General features: G+C 35.1%; 1 protein-coding gene across 1 annotated transcript; it reads right to left on the bottom strand.

The window, feature by feature from the left end:
* Nucleotides 1–332: 332 nt before the first annotated feature.
* Nucleotides 333–770, bottom strand: LOC105814560 (40S ribosomal protein S26-like). The gene has a single exon (XM_012649572.1). The coding sequence runs from the start codon at nt 747–749 to the stop codon at nt 402–404; it is 348 nt and encodes a 115-aa protein (XP_012505026.1). The 5' UTR covers nt 750–770; the 3' UTR covers nt 333–401.
* Nucleotides 771–20,170: the final 19,400 nt, after the last annotated feature.

Genomic DNA, 20,170 nt, shown 5'->3' with positions numbered 1-20,170 from the left:
ACCAAAGGTATGAACACCGCAGTCTAAGTCACTTCCCAATGTGCCCCTCACTAACAATGTTCAGTTTTCCCTTGCTCTCGTAGAGATCTTCATCCATTTTTAGGATGCCAACTTAAATTTGGCCACCCAACACTCAGATGCCTCCCCTCCCTCCTTTTCCCACAAAGCTATGCAAATTGGGGAGGCCAAGGATAAGACTGCAAGAGTTAAAGTTTAATTCACACAGGTTAGCTTTCTTTCCAAGGAAAATATTATGTGACAATTCACATTTGAACACCTGGTGTAACACAAACTCCCACTCTATCTGGCACAGACATATTCAACATGCTATATTAAGTATAATTTCCATTTTATTTTTTTCCAATGGATAGTTTTTCTTCAGTCCTCAAGGACTCAACTCCTTACATAGGCTTTGGTGGAGGTCTTGGGGCAGCACCCGCAGGTCTAAATCGGGGTGGGGGTGTTCGGTCCTTGCGGGCTTCCCGAGAACGATTCCTGACTACCTTGCTGTGAATGGCACAACTCACACAGTAATGTAGCTTCACGTACAGCTTGGGAAGCACGTAGGCATGGAAGACACTCGCTTCAGAAATGTCCCTGACAGCTGCGGCCTCCACTATGTTCCGAATGACGAACTTCTTTATGGCCTTGTCTTTAGGCATGCATCGGGCGCAGTTCGTGCAGCGAATAGGCTGCACATGGCCACGGCCCTTTTTGGCACGACCGTTGTTCCTTCTTTTCTTTGTCATCTTGGAAGCGAGGACGCGAAAAAGGCGGTAAAATTTATTTTTAAAAGAGGAAGAGGGAGTTCAATCTTATAGGATTTTCAAAATTGTTTCCTTTTTTAATTTTTTTTTGTTTTCTTTCACAGTAGAATATCAAGCAAAAAATTGTTTCCTTTTTAACATGTAACTTTTATTTCTCATGGGCTTGTTGTATAGAAAAGAAACATACAATGACTTAGGAAAAATCTTTCTAAAAAATTTTGGTTTCATTTAGCACTGAATGAAATTCTTATTTGAACATGCTTGTCTGTATAGAAAAAAGAACTGCTTGGGATGAGGAAAGACAGCCGCCATTTACGAAACACTTTCTGTATACCAGATACTATGCTTGAAATTCACACATGCTTTCTCATTTCATCTTCACGGAAATTTTGTAAGGCAGGTATCTTCATTTTATAGATAAGAAAACAGTGGTTCAGTGCAGTCAAGGAACTTTCACAAGGTCACATGAGGGATTCTGATTAACTCCAAAACGGTACTCTTTGGGTATGCATTTCAATTATTTTTGAAGAAACTGTAGACAAGTACAAGTTTTCTGGTATCATGAAATTCTAGAAACAGACACCATGAAATTACAGAATATGAGATGTAAGAAAGGACCAACTGGCCCAACTCTTTGCAGATGAGAAGACTAAGGCCCAGATACCACATGGGACTTGTCTGCTCTTTCACACAGCTATTCAGTGGCAATGCTAAGACTAAAACATTTCCATCATGTTCATAGATGGGTCAAATATAGGAGTGCTTTATATTCTAGTTAAAAGGCTTGAGTTTTGAAGTCAGACAGACCAAGAATCTTTCTTCCGCTACCCACTAACCTCAGTTTCTTCGGCTGTATGATAAATCCTGCCGAGTTCTTATTAGATTAAATGATATAACAAACGTGAATAAGGTGCCTAACATAATGCCTGACATAGTAGATATTCAACAAAATGGAGTTATTATTGGTAGTTCAGAAACAAAATACAATGTAGAAAGGGCTAATAGTTAATAGAGTCTTTAGGTTGGAAAGAGATCTCAGGAATATTTCATCTAAACTCAATCTGCTTTGGTATATGAAATGAATAATACTTCTTACTAACTTTAGATCTTAATTATTTTATATGTGTGTTTTTAAATTTCAGAAAATCAAAGAACAATAGTTAAGGGTAATCCAAAATTTCATTTGAGAAAATAGTTTCAATCTCCCCTCCCCCCAACTTGACTGGGTGACTTCACATGCACAGAAGTGTTAAGAAGCAGCAAAGTAGTCTACTGAGAGAGGGCGAAGGGAGGTACAAGTAGAATGGATATGAACTGCACCACTTCTTTCCAGATATAAAGACATATTTACAAAACATTATAAAACATATTTCAATAGTACAAGGGAAGAGGAGGACAATTATATGTTCTCATTTAAATCAGATCCAATAATACAATAACAAAGCTGTAAAAAATAAGTATTGCCAATATACAAGTGTATTAAAGAATGTGGTAGGCATTGTTCACATTTTACATTCAGGGGTTTCTTTTAAAACTACATCCTTTCTAAAATCAGATGCAAAGTCACTATAAGGTGGTAATCCACCAGGCTCAGTGAAGCCAAGGTGGTAAAGGTCAACAACGAAGACTAAAAAGTGGAAGTAAATGACATTCAGACAAATCTCATGAAAATGATGAGTCTGTGGACTATAAATAAGTGCTACGCTTGGTTTAAATACACTCTGAGATATGAATAATCAGGATGTCTAAAAGTGAATTGAATGCTCACTTGGGGATCTACAGAAGTCCTGTGGGCTAGCTAGGCGATACCAACAGCAGAGAAAGTATTTATAACAGCCAACAATTTACAACACTTTCACTTGCATGCTCATGTGCATGCTCTCATGCACATGAAGCAGCAAACAAGGGGCAGTCACTCAGCAAGAGCAGACACTCTTAGGTACCTTTGTGATCAGCCACACGCTGGTTGCAGGCCATGGGATCGATCGTGCTATCTGAGTCCCACTACTTGTTGCACTATTTGAGAAATTCCACTTTCCAATAGAAACAGAGGCATGAAGGACAATATTGGGATCCACTTATATCATGAGAAGAAGCAAGCATTTTTAATTCATAGTCTAAAAGTTAACCTTCCTCAACACACTTGTCCAAAATAAGTTATCTTAGAACATTATAAATTCTGATTGAGGTCTATTTTCAAAAGTAGTGCTCAAACCCCTTTAATTCAATTCAATCAATATTCATTGAGCACCAACTCTAATATGCAAGACCCTAGATTGTGTGGTATGGGATATTATAAAATATTTTTCCTACCCTAAAGAAATATACAATAGAGTAGAGGCAATAGCATTCTCGTATTCTCTCTCTCTCTCTCTCTCTCTCTCTCTCTTTCTGGTCAAGCGCTGTATGAATGGTTAAACAGTGTTATTATTATAGGCAATATAAATGGTAGGCCAAAAAATGGTAGGCTCATTTCTGCTGATGCAACCAAAAAATGGAGCATCTTGAAAGTTTTAATGTGAACTAGCCCTTGAAGGATGGAGACAGTTTGACAGGAACAATGAAGAATAAAAAGGTACCTCAAGTAAAGACAAGGAAGTTAAATCAACATGTTTTAGGATTTGTTGGTAGACTCAAAAAGTAAATTTGGCCAAACTGTACAAAGTGTCAAGTGTAAGCCTATGAAGTTAGGTAGGCAGAAGGGAGCCAGTGAAAACTTTCAAGCAAGAGGGACTAGCTTATAGCAAATTTGAGTGAGGTTGATTTGGCAAAGCTGGAGATAATGGATTGTAGAATGGAGGCATCAAAGGTAGGGAAAACAGTTGGGAATCTATAAAATCTCATAAGAATAAAGGATATGAAGAATAACATCTATTGGATGTTGGACGGGGGGAGGGGGGAGGAGGGAGGACAGGACGGGTATTTGTATACACAAGGAGTGCAATGCGCACCACCCGAAGGATGGACATATTTGAAACATGGACTTGAGGGGGGGACCAAGGGCAACATACGTAACCTAAACATCTGTACCCCCATAATATGCTGAAATAAAAGAAAAAAAAAAGAATAAAGGATATGAGCTGAGAGTAAAGTTAGTTGTGGGCAGCAGGGGACTGAAGGGGGAGACATTGGCATCCATGTCTCCTGCATTTCTTACCAGATTACACAACTCATGCTCTTTATCAGATAACATACATCAAAGTTACTGTGCATATTCTAGCATTTCTCATTTAGACTTGATTGTCAAATTATCAGGCACTCACCTCACCTGTAGAAATTATATTACTTCATACTTAATAAACTTTATCTTCTAAATTATATGGTCACTTTCCCTGAGTAATCACTCTAATTTTTTAAGTACCAGTATTTATTTATATATGATTACAGGAATATGCCAATTTATGTTTTAAACCCAAAATTACACAATTTAAATTATTTTCTAAAACCAAAAGGTCCATTGTGTATCTGTGCTAATACTAGATATTTGTTGAGTAGCAAATTATTTTTATAAATACACAAATTAAATGATGATTTAAAAGGCAATATATCACAAATGTGATCAGGCAATAACATAAGAGTACAACTAACACATTTGGTCATTATTCTATAATGTAAGATAGTCATTTCTCAAGAGAAGAAAATGTTATATGACTGCAATATGTGAAAATGAAAATTTTAAAAAATACAGCAACCCCACCACATAAACAGATTTGACTTATAGTGCTTTGACTGTATACTCCCCCAGTTTGCCAGTAGTGACTCGATTCTGGAGGGGAATCCCCCACAGTTTCAGAACAATGATAAACTATCTTCTTTAATCCATCCACCACAGGACTCAGCATTTAAAGTAACGCTCTTACTCAACCTCCTGACTCTAAGTTGCCATCACACTCAAAACTCCCCTCTGCAATTGGGCAGAAGATTGTTTTGACTGAAATTAGTCAGACAGAAGAAGCATATTGCCAACTGCTTCTTTGTACAGCACCTGCTGCCAGTGCCTAAATTCTTGTTATCTCCACAACATGGTTTAATCTTTTAACAGTTGGCTTATTGGTGAAGAACGAAGGAGTCCTTTGTCTCTGACTTGGGCTGGCACCCAGTATTAACACCATGCTGTTCTTCAAGAGATATTTTGCTGGACAGTTCCCAAGTGATTCTACATAGAGCAGACACAGCCAGGCCCACTAACTCAGCTTCATTTTGTGTTATTAAAAAAAATTTTCTGCCAAGTCTGGTGTTCTAATATGCTTAAAACTGACAATGGCCATTAAATTTTTTTCTTTGACTTCACCTTCTTAATTTAATCTGATAGCTTAGCATCAGATCAAACATTTATGAAGGTAGGAAGTTAAAAACCGTGAAAATCGGACTTAAGAAAAAAAGCTATCTGACAATTTGTAACATAATATACCATATATGTATGTGTGTGTATGTGTGTGCATGTGTATGGGTGTGCACAGGCACATGCATATAAAAGCATTTAGGCTGAGCCTGGTATCTAAATACATACTATCATATATGTCATTAGAAAACCTTTTTAAGTCCTGTTGAGAATCAAAGCAGAAATTCTCTTTTATTCTTTTGAATTCTTATATACATGGCTCCCTTAAATGACCACTATCATTTTGCTTGTCTGAATAAACTGTGCTGTCAGAGACAAAGGACCCCTTTGCTCTTCACCAATGTTAAAAATGATGTGCACACATGCTGGGCCAGTAAAAACTTCTAGTTTATTTTTTTTTCCCAAATGACTAACGAAGGTGGACTAGCTGTCAATATTTGTGTCCAAATTCAGAATAAGAAGAAAACCATTAATGGTCTTCTCTTGCAGATTTACTAAGGAACAGAACACCAGACAATGAAATTTTTCTTAAAAGAAGCAGCTCATAAATCGCAACCTTCATTCTAAATAAACTGTTTACTACATATAAAGTTTATAAGATTTTCACTTTTGATAATGCATTTAGGGTCAAGTTTAATAATTTTATACACAAATTGAAGTCACACTATAAGAAATGTTATATAAATCTCTTTCCTCATGTCCTTGCTGTTCCCTCTCATTGTTTGCACTCTGTAACTTTATAGCAGATCAGTCCACCCACCACTAAGGCCAAAAAATGGAAAAGTTTGAAAGCAGAAAATATCAGCAAAGACATAATTATGCAACCAAACAAGGCAAAACATCTAAGATCTAGGTGTGCAGTCCTCAAATAGTTCTTAGTTATTGGTCTGAAAATAAGGAAGGGACTTTATTTCAAGTCCTATGTCATATGCTAATGGCAATCAGTTCAAAATTTAAACTAAAATTTTGTATTTGGCCCAGTATATAACTGATCGATAGAAAATATTATTTCTCAATGACTTGCTCTGTCAAGAAATAGGAAAGTTTTGTTTGCCTTTTCCTAGACTTTTTGTGATTAAAAAAATAATAATATCAGGGTAATACAGTACTTCAGCGGTTATGCATTCATTCTGGTAGCATCCATACCTGTTGAATTTACAAGTTAACTTGTAACTAGTATGCCATAATTCTAAAATCATAACTTGATATTTTTCTTGCTGTTTCTATACAGAAAGTTGTCACTAATGTCCTGCCTACATCTGTGAAGCCAAGGCTAGGATCAAATAATTTTCTTTTTCATTTTGGCAGAATACATGACCTGCAAAACACTGGAGTCCATTTATCTGCTATATTTTCCCATAACTAGGCATTCCTCAAGCTATTCTTCTCATGAAATGTTTTCTTTTATATTAACTACCATGAAGTTTAAATCTCATCTATTTCATGGAGACATGTAATTTTACTGCCCTTAAACTAAGTCAATCTAAAAATGTTGCCAATTTAAGTAACAATAAAGAGCTGTTGAAAGATGCCAAATTGTCAATGTGCAGTAGATTCTAAATCTGTTTTTGAAATGGATAAAGGAGCAACAGGTTGTAATTGTCAGGGTTATATGTGACTCCCACATTACCAATGAGGATTATATGTTCCAAATTTTTCTCTGTAGGAAAGGTTTTACTTGTCAATAAGAGATTTAAAAGAACAGTCAGGGGTTGGGCACTGATATCTCTACCTCAAGCCAATTTTAAAACATATGCATCAAGAATATTGGCTTTTGCCTCCCTTTTCTCAACCCTGTTGTAATCCTCTTAGTGTCTTCTTTACCTCGATGAGCAGCAAGATTCTACAATAAAATGCCCTATAGATATCTGTCACCTCTGCCTGAATCCATTTTTAAAAGTGCTCTTTTTCAAATTATTAAATTACTATTCCCAATGTACTGATCACCTCTCTGTAAATAATTGAAGACATTTTTCTGAAAGGATTTTAAAGGTTTCATAGCTAAGGGAAAGCCATTTGTCTTTGAAAGCTTCTTTTTACTAGCCAATTTATCAAATTTTTGCTTTCTTACACTACTATTTTAGTTGAACTAAAATTTTTTTCAAAACCAATTTCTTCTTCCAAAAATATAACAGTGTACCAACATTTTTTAAAGATGAATGTTTTCTCATTTTCATTAAATCATTAGAACCAATTAATAGCGATATAACAACTGTGGAATATTATTCTTTCATTTTTCAACATTTGAAAATATAGTTACATTGTAAAGTCCCCCTTTGATATAAAAACAAAGAGGAAAGCCTCCTTTGGGTTCCTTTCCCGTGATATCTGTTTGATATCCAATTGTTTTTTGGATTTGAGCTGGTCTCTGTTGAATGAGTTCATTAACTAGTAAACTCAATTCTGTTTAGCTAACTCTGAATATCTAGATATTGTGGCATAGAAAAGGATTATCAGGATATCCTTTGCCCTTGAGGAATTTTCTCTAGCAGAGAAGATAAGACAAGGATCTCTTGAGTTCTCTTCCTAATATAAAGATCAGATCAGATCTTGCCTCTGCTCAAATATTTCCAATGGCTCCTTGTTTTCTACAGAACAATAATCAGAATCTCTAACATTGAATTAAGGCCCTTCATGATCTGATTTCACCATCTCTGGTAGAATCTACCATTCTCCCACATCTACCCCAATGTAACCCCAAGTTTGGATGCCCAAACTTAGCGCCTGGTTGACTTTGGACCATGCAAAAAAGTCATAAGAGGAACAGCATCTAGTTCAATGTAATTGTAAATGGCATAGAAGGGATGCAATGGGGGTATCAAGGCCAGAAATATCACGCCTGGTTTGAGGATGGAGTTGGGGTAAAGAAAGATTTCATGAAGCAGTCCTAGTCCTAGTCAGATAGGGCTAGAATCATGGGCAGGATTTCAACAGCATTTACTGACTGCCAACTATATGCCAGATTCTGTGCTAGGGTATGGCACAAGGGTGACAAAGAAGGCTGGGGTGGTGACAAAGAAAGAAAGGTTGAATTCCAGGCAGAGTAATCCACATGGGCATGATAACAGAAAGCATGGAGTGCTTTCAGAAAACAACAAATGAATGATCTGGCTTGGCTAACACACAAAGAACATATTACAGAATAGTCAGCCTTGAAGGATAGGTTATGGCTAAACAAACAAAAAAAAATCCATTCAGCAAAAACATATTGTGCTCTTGCCCTACATTCAAGACTTTGGGCTAGCAGTTAAGAATACAAAGATGAGTAAGACCTAATGTCTGTGCCCAAAGAATTCCAGGTTAGTGGAAGAGAAAGACACTAAAGCAAATGCTATACCAAAACACAAACTCTAAGAACAATTTTCAAAGGGCAAAAAGGAGTTCTGAGAACACAAAATAATTAAAGATTAATTCTCTCTGGAGGATCTGAGAAGGCTTTATGGAAGAAGAGGAAGTTGAATAAAGCCTTAAGAGGCAAGGCATGGTAATGGTTGGGGGTATATCCCAGGCAAAGAGCAACACAAGCCATGGCACAATTATACCAAAGTGAAAAGCATGTTTTGGCATACAATTTATTAACTCTGACTATAATACAGGGTAGAGAGAGGATCAAGAAGAGGAGAAGATTGGAAGGGTAAATTGAGAGTGGGGGTAAATTGAAGGAGAATCATGGAGATCAACGAAGGCCAGATGAGAATTTATAACTTCAGTAGGCAATAGCTAGGCATACAAATTTTTTAAGCAGGATAATAACACCACCGCAAAACCTAACAACAGGATCAGACCTATAGTAAATAAATTTTAACGTCATATGAATGTAAAATATAAAAGGCATTAATTAGTGTACCATTCCACTTTTATTTTCCAAATTTGCACAAAAATAGACAGGATTAGAAATATTTATTTGATTCTATTTTTATAATTACAGTATTAGATTCATATACTCCTTGAAACAACCAATATTTTCAGTATAAATTTTGATTAATAAAGACACTGAATGGGTAGCATTGAGAAATTTAAAAAGAAAAAGTTGGGGCAATGTGTCTTTTGCATTGTATCTTGGAAATAAAGGGCCTGGTTGATAGAAAGTCTTACTTTCTTTGGGCATCTCTATCTCTGTGGATGCCTTTTGGTTTTGATTTAATTTGCTCAAAAACGAAAGCTTATACAGCTGAAATGAACAACCTTACACAAAGTTTGCCAGCTAAGAAAAACAAAAGAATTATTTCTTCTTTGGCAACATGTTTAAAATGCCTTTAACAGTTCGGCTGGAGGAAAAAAAAAAAACTGTTCACCGGAAGGATATATTTCTAAGTGTAAACTGATAAATAAACTTCCTGGATTGGGTTACCATGAGTTGGGTTTTCTAAAGAACTCATGTTCCTTAGATACACTGACCTTAGAGCAAATAGATCAGATACAAAAACACAGAGAGATAAAAGCCATCTTAAAGACTTTCTTAAACAACTCCAACTTATTGATATAGCTGGTACAAAGAAAATACACCAAACAACAGAACTTAAGTTACATAATTCAGGTAGAAATTTTTCAAGTAGGAATGCTATATATTGCTTCAGTTTTGAAGTGCTTAATTAACAGGAAGTAAAGAATAATACTTGCCCCAACATTTGTAAAAGTAATTTATATTTTTTAAAAAAGCTTTCATAAATACTTACTCAGTCACCATATATTGACTGAATGTCCAATACATAAAATGCACCTTATTAAGTATAACAAACAAAATCTGACCTTGTTCTGTAGAAAATGATTCTCCGAGTCCACCTTTTCAAACTGCTCAGGTATTTGTTGACTGGTGTAGTTAAAATTAATTGGAAATCCCTCACAAACTTCCCAACTAAGAAAAGTAAAATATTTAATTATTTTTGTTAGAATAATATGCATTTAATTATAATGCTCTTTACTAGTCTAACAATTTATGCATCTTATACTCTACTAGTGAGAGAAAAAAAACCAATGTATAGTTCACAATCTTTTTAAACAGAAATTTGTAAAGTGCCTTGGTATCTATAAGGAAAATGAAAGGCTTTAAAATTTTACCCTGTAATTATTTATGATATTGGGGAATTCCATGCCTAATTATTAATAGAACAAAGAAACAATCTTACAGAATCACTTGTAGTGGATACCATCTTGGTTGTTAAATTCATATTTTAAATATACTGGACTATGAATAATAAAGGATGTTTTTATACTTATAATGTGTTAAAAATGCTAGTTTGATTTTTAAGAGAGCCTTAGGAGGCATCACAGTCTCATGGGTACATGGACAAACCAAACTGGAGAGGCTGGGTTTTGTTCTTAATTCAGCCAAATCATTTATCTTAAAAGGGACCCAACCCTAATCCTAAAAAAATTACCTTGCTTAACATGGATAAGTTAGGACATACTATACAGCATGCTATTCAACCGAAACCAGTCCTGGTACTGGTAATAGCAATTTTTATCAATACTCTGAGAAATAAAAATAAGAAATGCATTAATATTTCAGGTGTGATTTGTTTGACTGGGCACAGTGGCTTATGCCTGTAATCTTAGCACTCTGGGATGCTGAGAAAGGAGGATTGCTTGAGCTCAGGAGACCAGCCTGAGCAAGAGTGAGACCCCATCTCTAATAAAAAGAAAAATTAGCCAGGCATGGTGGCATGGCCTGTAGTCCCAGCTACTCAGGAGGCTAAGGCAGGAGGATTGCTTGAGCCCAGGAATGAGGTTGCAGTGAGCTATGATGATACCACTGTACTCTACATGGGGTGATGGAGGGAGACTCTGTCTTAAAAAAAAAAAAAAGATTTCAAATGATCCATTTCAGAGGATAGGAAGAAAATTCAAATGGAGTGCAAAAATTAGGTAAATTATCTAATAAAATTAGTTTGCATTCAATAAGGGCAGTTTCGCATTGTTATACTTAGGGAAAACAGTATTCATTGCACCTGGGGAAATAAAATTAAGGACTACATGAACTAAATACACACCATCACAGAAAGTTCTACTGGACAGTGCTAGATACTGGTTAAACACTCAGGTCCTTAAAACAGATAATCTAGTTTAGAATCCTGGCTCTATCACATACCAGCTGTGTGACTTTGGGAAAATTACTTCACCATTTTGTGCCTTGGTTTCTGTCTTTGAAAAATTTGATTCAGCAATCCCACTACTAGGTATTTACCCAAAGGAAAATAAGTCATTTTATCAAAAAGACACCTGCACTCAAATGTTTATTGCAGCACAATTCACCATTGCAAAGATGTGGAATCAACCCAAGTGCCCATCAATTCATGAATGGATTAGTAAAATGTAGTATATGTAGACCATGAAGTATTACTCAGCCATGAAGAAGGATGACTTAATGCCTTTTGCAACAATTTGGATGCAACTGGAGACCATTATCCTAAGTGAAGTATCTAAAGAATCAAAAAACAAACACCGCATGTACTCTCTATTAAATTGGAACTAACTGATGAGTACACATATGCATAGAGAGAAGTAAAACTCAACAGAAATCAAGGAGGGGGCAGTGGGGAGAAGGGGATGGGCGATAATCAACTTAACAGGTACAATGAACACTACCTGGGTGATGGGCACACTTATAACCATCACTCAAGCATTATAAAAGTGATTCATGTAACCAGAAATATTTGTACCCCTGTAATATTAATACTTTGAAATTTAAAAAATGGAGTATTAGTAGAGTAATAGGGAATAATGAGATTAAATAATTGTTTTGAGGGTTAAATCAATTCTTACCCAATTCATTAGAACTGTGCCTGACCTATAGTCAACACTCAGTAAATGCCAGTTTTTATTATTTACAGATAAGAAATCTGCTCTTGGACAATCATGAGCAGAGATGAGGCGAGATGCCTTGTGAGATCTTCTAATTTCTGCTCTAGTCTTCTTTTCATCGTCCCACCAGCACATTGCTTGTTTTAACTTTATCATCATCAGATAAGATGTTTAAATATGAACACTCATACAGAGAACATATTATTTTATATTTTAATGGCTCCATTTAAAATGATTAATTTAGAAATAACCACTAAAAAAAAGCTTTGACATTTCAAACAAAGTTATTACTTCTGCAAAGCTAAAATTATATTCTGTTCATTGCCCCATATACTTTTTTTAACTAAAGAAAGTTAATGGTAAGTCTTTTAGGCAGTACCTCATTATACCATGAAATAAGTCAAAATAAATAATTGCTTATTTAAGACTATTCAAATAACAGTGTTTCAAATTTCTCACTCTGGGAAATACTGAATTAGGTGATTCAGACTACTTTAACCGAACACTTGTTAATTTACTTGTCACATCCAGGTAGTAGAACAGCATGAGGATCCAAAAAGGTCTTATATGCAACTATGATGCCACCTTTGGCAAATGCAGTCACTCGGTCAAAGGTCAACCCTAAAACAGGGTTTAGTGGAGATCTGAAAAATAGAAAAAAATCAAAGCTATCTGCAAAATTACACATATACTGAAATTTGAGCACAAATAATAAAATATATAATATCAGTGTCTAATAAAATCGAGAAATAAGTGATCTTCATATTATATAATGCTATTGTTGATATCCTACATTAATTAACACCTGAAATGTACATTTCAGTTTATTTAGCTGATCTATAATATGCCAAGAATAGTTGCAACATGTGCTTTTTTTAAATAATTATAATAATGAAAGCAAATTATTTCATTGAGAAAAACAATCACTCATATAATGTTCATTTTTTTCATGTATAACTGTAATGCGATACATCCATAATAAACTTGGGAAATGATAATTAAATGAATCTTTAATATTTGGCTATAAATATTTTTTATGAGTTCACTAAATGCTATGCTGATTTGATTTTCATAGTACATATTGTTAGGCACATTGTTTTAGGTCAATTTGGGAATGAAAACCAAATTCAAAACAGATCTTAAATAAAAAGAATGTTCACTATTTCAACTATGAACCATTTTTCTCTAAATTGGTAACAAAGACTTGCTATTTAGCTATAGAATTAAAGGACTCAACCACATCACCTGTATTGTCTTGTTGCCAAAAATATTTAAACTGAATCTAATCACGAGAAAACACTCAGACCCAACATGTGGGACATTCTATAAGAACTGTCTGGACTCCTAAAAAAACAAAACAAAAGATGGAGGGAATATTCTAGATTAAAAAGAACTAAAGAAAATAACTAAATGCAATAGAGGAAGCTTACTTGGATACTGGATTCCAAAAAGCTCTAAAATACATTTTTGGTAGCTTGAATATAGATTGTTTATTAAATGATATGTTATTCTTGACTGTGTATGATATTATTAAGTGGTGATATAGAAGAATGTCTTGTTCTTCAGTTATATGATCTGAAGCATTTAGAAGTGAAATTTTAATGATTTTCTGGAATTACTTTCAAACCGAGAGAAAGAGAGAGAGACAGAGAGAAGAGAAAAAGATGGGAAATATGAGAGGTAAAACAAATGTGGCAAACTCTTTAAATTGGTGAACATAGGTAAAGGATATATAGGGGCTCATTGTACTATTCTGTCAATGTTATATAGATGTGAATTTTTTCAAAATAAAAATTTTGGGAAAAAATAATTAAAGGACTCAAAATAGAAGCAGATATAGGTAAAATCATTTTTTGCAAATGAGTGGCCTAATCCCTCATAGCAACATAAATTAGACACATTAGAATTACTTCCTGAAAATGAATACCATTTATTTAGTACATATTACACATTTTCTCAATATATTTTAAACTAGATGGCAATAACTTATTAGACATAAGAATTTTTTAAGTCCCAATGGTAGCAAAATGCTATAAGGGTTTCCTGATGCTTTATATTGGATTCAAAACCAGAAAAAATACATTATGCTGTTAAAGTGACAATGAAATACCAAAAAAATATGTGCACTTGTAAATTTCTCCAATTATAATCTTTAACTGATTTTAGAATATCCAGATTCTTGGCATTTCACCAATTATTCCACAAATATGATCCAATTAGTTAAAAACGAGTGATCTTATTAAAATACTGTTATTATAGAAAACATCATTAAAAATATCAAAATTAGTCATTACTTTCACTTTGACAATGGTATCAAGAATATTTCATGATAGTTTATTAAAGCCTTTCCTTGTAACTAAAAGGGCTTGCTAAATTATTCAAGAATTTTTGCCACTTTAAAATTTATCACTGTTCTTATCATTGTAAAAACAATTCTACTCATAATGTAACTGAATTATATTTTTTAATTTTCCTATGGAAAAAAATCATTCCTTATGGATATTTTTAATTCTATAAATGACACAGCATAAAAAATCATTAAGCATTTTAATTTGACTCTATTGGGAGAAATGAAATAAAATTTTATAACAGGGACCCTACAATTTACTCTACCAACTTCTTCCAATACCTTTATAGATTTCTGAGTAGATTTGTTTCAGCATTTGAAATTTTGACTATTTGAATATATAGCAAATCCTTTACTAAGACTTCACTTACTTTAAAGTAAGTAAAATCCTTTAAAATCCTTACTTTAAAATCCTTTACTTACTTTACTAAGACTTAGGTCTGTTTATGCTATTTTCATTATAATTAGTGTATGATCAATTATACTCTATGTGAAAAATTATTTTCTCTTATTCTGTTCTACAGCTAAGTATGAGCTAAAAAAAAAAAAAAAAAAATTAAATAGGCAGAAAAGTGTGTTTAAGTTTCCTGACAAGCATTTTCAGAGTTCAACTGGATGTGTTCTGTCAAAATATGCATAAATTTCTGAGATATTCAACACAACGGCCCAGCTCATCAGTGGCTGTATAACACAGCCTTTTTCTTTCTTCAGAAATGAAGATAATTTTATGCAGGAATTTACCAATCTACAAAAATTTACACAATGCTCAGCAATAACCAGTAATTATTGTGGGATAATGGAAGGCGCTTTTGAGAAACATAACTTTGATAGGATAGGGCTTACAACCTTTACCAATTTATCTTTAGCTGTCCTGTCATTGGTGCTTAGAAGGTTAAGACTTTATTTGTGAAAACATAGAGAGATAGTGGGGAATCATGTTGTCTACAGCTTCATACATCTTGCTTAAGATCCTTTTCAATTACCATCCATTTCTCCTTTAAAAAGGGACCAAAAAAATAGAGGAGTGGAAGCAGGTCAGGGCAGTGTGCGACAATGACAGTGTGATGGGCTTGAGCCCCCCATGGCGTTTCCATCTGCTATCATTAAGGTGACTACTCAGACATGAACAAATCCCTCTTGCTGTGCTGACAGGCAGACTTCAAGAACTATGACAAGGCATTAAGACAGAAAGTCAGAGAGAGAGAGAGAGAGAGAGAGAGAGATGTCATATTCCATAAACAATACTGCCTCGCAAAAACACCCCTGACATTTTATCGGAATTCAAAATTTAAAAAAAAATTCATAAAGGGTGCTACTTGGCTTCTCAACTCTCCTTTTAAATTAGCTCGCCCCGGAAAGATTGAGGACAGAGAATAAACGCCTCATTCCTACCTGTATGCTTGACCATAAGAGACCCAAATTTTTTGTTCATTCTTCAGCAAAAGTGGATTCTTAATTTGTTGACCATTCTCATCAAAAAGCCGGATTGAAGAAAAATTGAGGCCTAGTGGGTTGATGGAAGAACCTTGAAGCCTTTGATGAATCCTGAGAAGTAACTGGTGGGAGTGAGGGGAGAGATGAAGAAAAAGAAATAACCCAAAATGTGAACATCTGTAATAAACTGTCTCTACTCGGTAACAAATGAAGTCCAAACAAATGATAATTAAATTCATACAGAATGTTAAAAGAAGTGTGAAATGACGGCAATGTTTAGCTCAGTGTAAAGTAACAAAATGAGCATGGGCTTTTAACCAGCAGGGGGTGCCACAGGCTTGTGATTGAGCTCTGACCCTTTGGCAAGGGGACTGAAAGCAGATGTGACAGTCTTATAGAAAGAGCATTTAGCTTCCACACACGGTAACGGTCCTCTTTAATAAGGGTTACGCTTTTCTTGCCCGAGCTACACATTTTGCTAGGGGCCTTCCAGACCCCGCTCAAGTTTTACAATCGCCAATCTCCCTGTCCCTAACTAACCTCAGGTAACTAATGGTAGAGCAATTCAACATTTATAGGATTGCAAAAATAAATATGACTTTCAGCCTAAGTTGGTTCACATAGAACTCTGCCTCGATGCATTTTAATTACGAGCCCTGCAAAAAAGCTGTGAGCATCTTCAGTAATGGATGTTTTCAAGTTGTGAATAAGACAGCATTGAAGTGTGAAGTACAAAAAGCTGTCATTTAATATTTTAAATAATAGTATTGTCAGTGTTTGCTTCTATCTTACATTTAGAGTCTCTAAATTATCAAGATATTTCTAATTTAGGGCACATTTCAAATCTAAAGGAAATCTAACAGAACTGTGCTGCATATGCTATTTTAAGAGGCATTTTTCATTATCCTCCATCACCTTTGTTTCAGTGTTTCGGCCTCTACTCTTTCCTGCTCTGCACCCCACCCCATCCATCACTCTGTTCTTCCCCAAGCCTTCTGTCACGAGCTTCCTTTTCATCTCTCTCTTGTCAGTTCATGTGTCTCTCAATTTCTTGTTACTCTGTAATCCCTGCAGGGATGTGGATATAGTTGTATTTTCTTGCCTAGCTGTGGTTCAGGGTCCTTTTTTTTTTTGCTGCTATATTAATTCCCATTGAAGATATATTGAGAAGTGCTGAGTGCCAAGGCTCAGAGGAAAGAAGGCAAAGTTGCAGGCCTACCACATATCTCAGGTGTCTCACTGATTGGCTATAAACTCTTGACTGAGTAAAATATTTCCTTTGACCAGCAATTATATTTATAGAATGCCTAGCAATCAGGCCTTGTCCTAATTAGAGGTAAATAATAGCATCTCCAACATCAGTGTTTTCATCAGCTCATTGACCAGACTTTTGGTCTTAAACATCAGAAAGGCCGAAAATGTTGACACGTGTTTTCATTTCATTAGGTTAATACTTCTCATCCAGCATAGCCAAATCCTTTGAATTAAAAATTATGATTACTATCTTTTTTGGGTGTGTAATAGGCAAAAGTGCTAGAATAGTAAAAGTTTGTATTGTTTTGTTTTTCTTTTTCATTGAAACTTCAAACATATTTTGAAATCTGTGGATTGTATTTCTAAAGCCCTATATTTATTTCTGTGTATCTCAGCCCTTGAGCTTATTTTTGTTGCTTTGCTATTCTTTCAGAAAACATGTCATGCTGATCATTTTTTAAATCACAGGGATTTTGTTTTACAGGCATCACCTTTTTGTAAAGGGGAAAGATACAAAAGATTTAAGGCCTGATCTGGGTCAAGAAATGTGTGCACTAAGGACAGGGATGTGAGGTAGACACAGAATGTGAGCACCTGATCACTTAACCAAATTCACTTTCACAGGAGTTGCATTGCAATCTCTATTTTCTCAACTTGGTGACAGACTGCATTTTAGGTGTTCAAAGATGAGCATTCAACAGCCTACAGGAGGTAAGGGCCCAAGCCTTTCATCTTTAGGTCATTGGTTAGGGCTTTGCTGTGGCAACCAAAAATTGTGATAATCTTCACCCATTTATCTGTAAAGCTATCATCACTGAGCCTTTATAGGATAAGAATTTGTTCAGGGACTTGAGAAGAGTGTGAGAAGAGAAGAGAAACATCTCTGGCTAGTGACTGAAACAAGTGTCCACACAAGGGAGCAGTTGTCCTTAGGTGTCACAAGAGCTCTCCCAAAATGCTTTATAATGCTCCTAATTTAAAGTTTTCCCCACAGATTTACTTGCATATAGAAGCAAAGCATAGTTCAATTCCAGTGTGTTTTAAGTCAATACAAAAAGTTTCTATAGAATAGCATCTTCTTGTATAAGATATTATAAACATCATCTCCAATTTTAACATGAACCAAAAACTAAAATATTCTGATATAAAAAAGAGGGAAGACAGGTGAAAAATTCTAGGAAAGTTTTTGTATTATGGTGATTTGTATTATATAATCATGGATGTGTTGTTAAAAAGAAACCAGCCAAGGCTCTGGATCCTTCTCTATAATCAAAGTAGCACTTCCTCATCTCTTCTAGTATAGCTAATTGATCCAATGAGAGCCTCCCAATTCATATGCAACTTTTTTGATTGGCTGTAAAAGCCAGGTAATGGATACCACAAGGAGAGGGAAGTCTGTGGGTGCTGAATTGAAGGGGGAAAAAAGGAGCCAGTTTCTGAACAAAGAGTAGGCAACAGAGCCCAAAACATTGGTGTGCGCTCGGGCGCATAACCCCAATTTGTAAACAACAGGGTGTTCAGCGTCCTTTTATGCAAGACAAAGACCCCAAATAAAGACTCTGAACATGTTGGTTCTGCCTGAGAAACATCCCAATTGTCTGGAAAATAGGAAAAGGTAAGAGTGCCTAAGATAAACCAGCTGGACTTGCTCACAATGAGCGTGGGAGAAGACCAAGGCTACATGTCAATCACTCAGGGTCTACAGCTTAGAAAAACCCTAGATCCAGAGCATATCCTCGCTGAATATCATATCCCCCTTCTTTTTAAAGTGTAAACAAGAGAGAAACCCTGATGTATCAAAACAAAACCAGGGCCCAGTGTAGACAAATTTCCAAATATAAGCATAATGAAGGTTAAGATAGTGTTAGGTAGGGGTTCAAGAGTTAATATTATATTAAAGTTGAGAGCCTAAGAAATTCAGAAGTCAATCTTTGGAATATCAGCCTTTACAGATCAGCAAATGATTGATCTTTTGTAAACAACTTTAAGGTGTAACTGTCTAAATTAACTACAAGTAATGTGAAAGACATATATAACTATAAGCAAATTATCAGTAAACTCACTCTTTCCATCATATTGCCAGTTTGAGTTGGGCTATTAGACCTCAAATCTTTTTTACTGATACGAACAGAGATCTCTCCAGTGTTTTTACCATTTTCAAATACCTGAAAAACAGACACATTCAAAAATAAAAATAAATACCTGCTCACAGATACAGAAATATTCATACATATATAAAGTTATGCAGTCCTTGCTTTGCATGGTACTGTGTCAACTGAAAGCTGTGCATATGGGAATATGCACAGCAAAGACCAACTGTATTAGCATGTGCAAGTAATTGGCAATGGAAATCAACAATACTAAAAGAACAGCATAAAGAAAGGCTCCAATTTCTCCTTTTCGTTTCAGTGTCTAATTTGACTGGCATACCCTACAATCTTAAAGTAGAAGAAAATGTGGACATTAAAGGAAGACTCACTGACAACAGCAGATGCTTAAATGAGCAAGTATCAAAAAAAAAGTCAAGTAGCCACTAATTAACTAGCTCATTTCATTCTCCTTGAAAAACATAAAGCCACAAATAAAATGAGGAATATTTGGTGTATATTTAAAATATAACAGTGTTCAGCTCAGCTTTTGGCTCACTAAAAGGAAATTCAACCTGACAGGTTTATTGCATAACAGTGAGATGGAAGTCATCCATTTTAAGTGCATATATCCAACAAGTTGTTGAGAATAGAGATAAAATTCATAACATTGCATTATGCAACACTCGCTGGGGGAAAAAAATGCCGGCAAACATTCTGGTCAAAAGGATCCGAATAAACCAGTCCCGACAGGACGGCTTCACTAGAGTGAACACCACCCCTCCAACCACACTGAGGATCCATGTGGGGTGTGCCATTCACCAGGCAAGACAGGAAGCAGGCTGAGAGAGAGGCCTGATGAATAATTTAAACACTTGCTTTTTATTTTTTTCCTCAAAAGTTCTTTTCTTCCCTTTCTGATATGCCCATCACGTCAGCATAGGCATTTTATTTACTTCTAATGCTATTTGCAGAGAAGATAATTTGGGAGAATAACTTATATAAAAATAAACTATCTTTTTTTTATTTTTGAGATAGTTTGAAATTTATTTAATTATTCTTAACCTGGTTTTGTAAGTAATGTGTTTTAATAACACTTCCTTAGCCTTTAGGCAAAAAAAGATTTTTTTAAAAAGAG

Source organism: Propithecus coquereli, unplaced genomic scaffold (genome assembly GCF_000956105.1).
Source record: "Propithecus coquereli isolate 6110/MARCELLA unplaced genomic scaffold, Pcoq_1.0 Scaffold30, whole genome shotgun sequence".
Lineage (NCBI taxonomy): Eukaryota > Metazoa > Chordata > Mammalia > Primates > Indriidae > Propithecus > Propithecus coquereli.
This window is presented reverse-complemented; position numbering and strand designations above follow the sequence as displayed.

What these genes read in the sequence shown, in the direction of transcription:
- LOC105814560 (XM_012649572.1), bottom strand. Translation starts at nt 749, where the DNA reads ATGACAAAGAAAAGAAGGAACAACGGTCGTGCCAAAAAGGGCCGTGGC.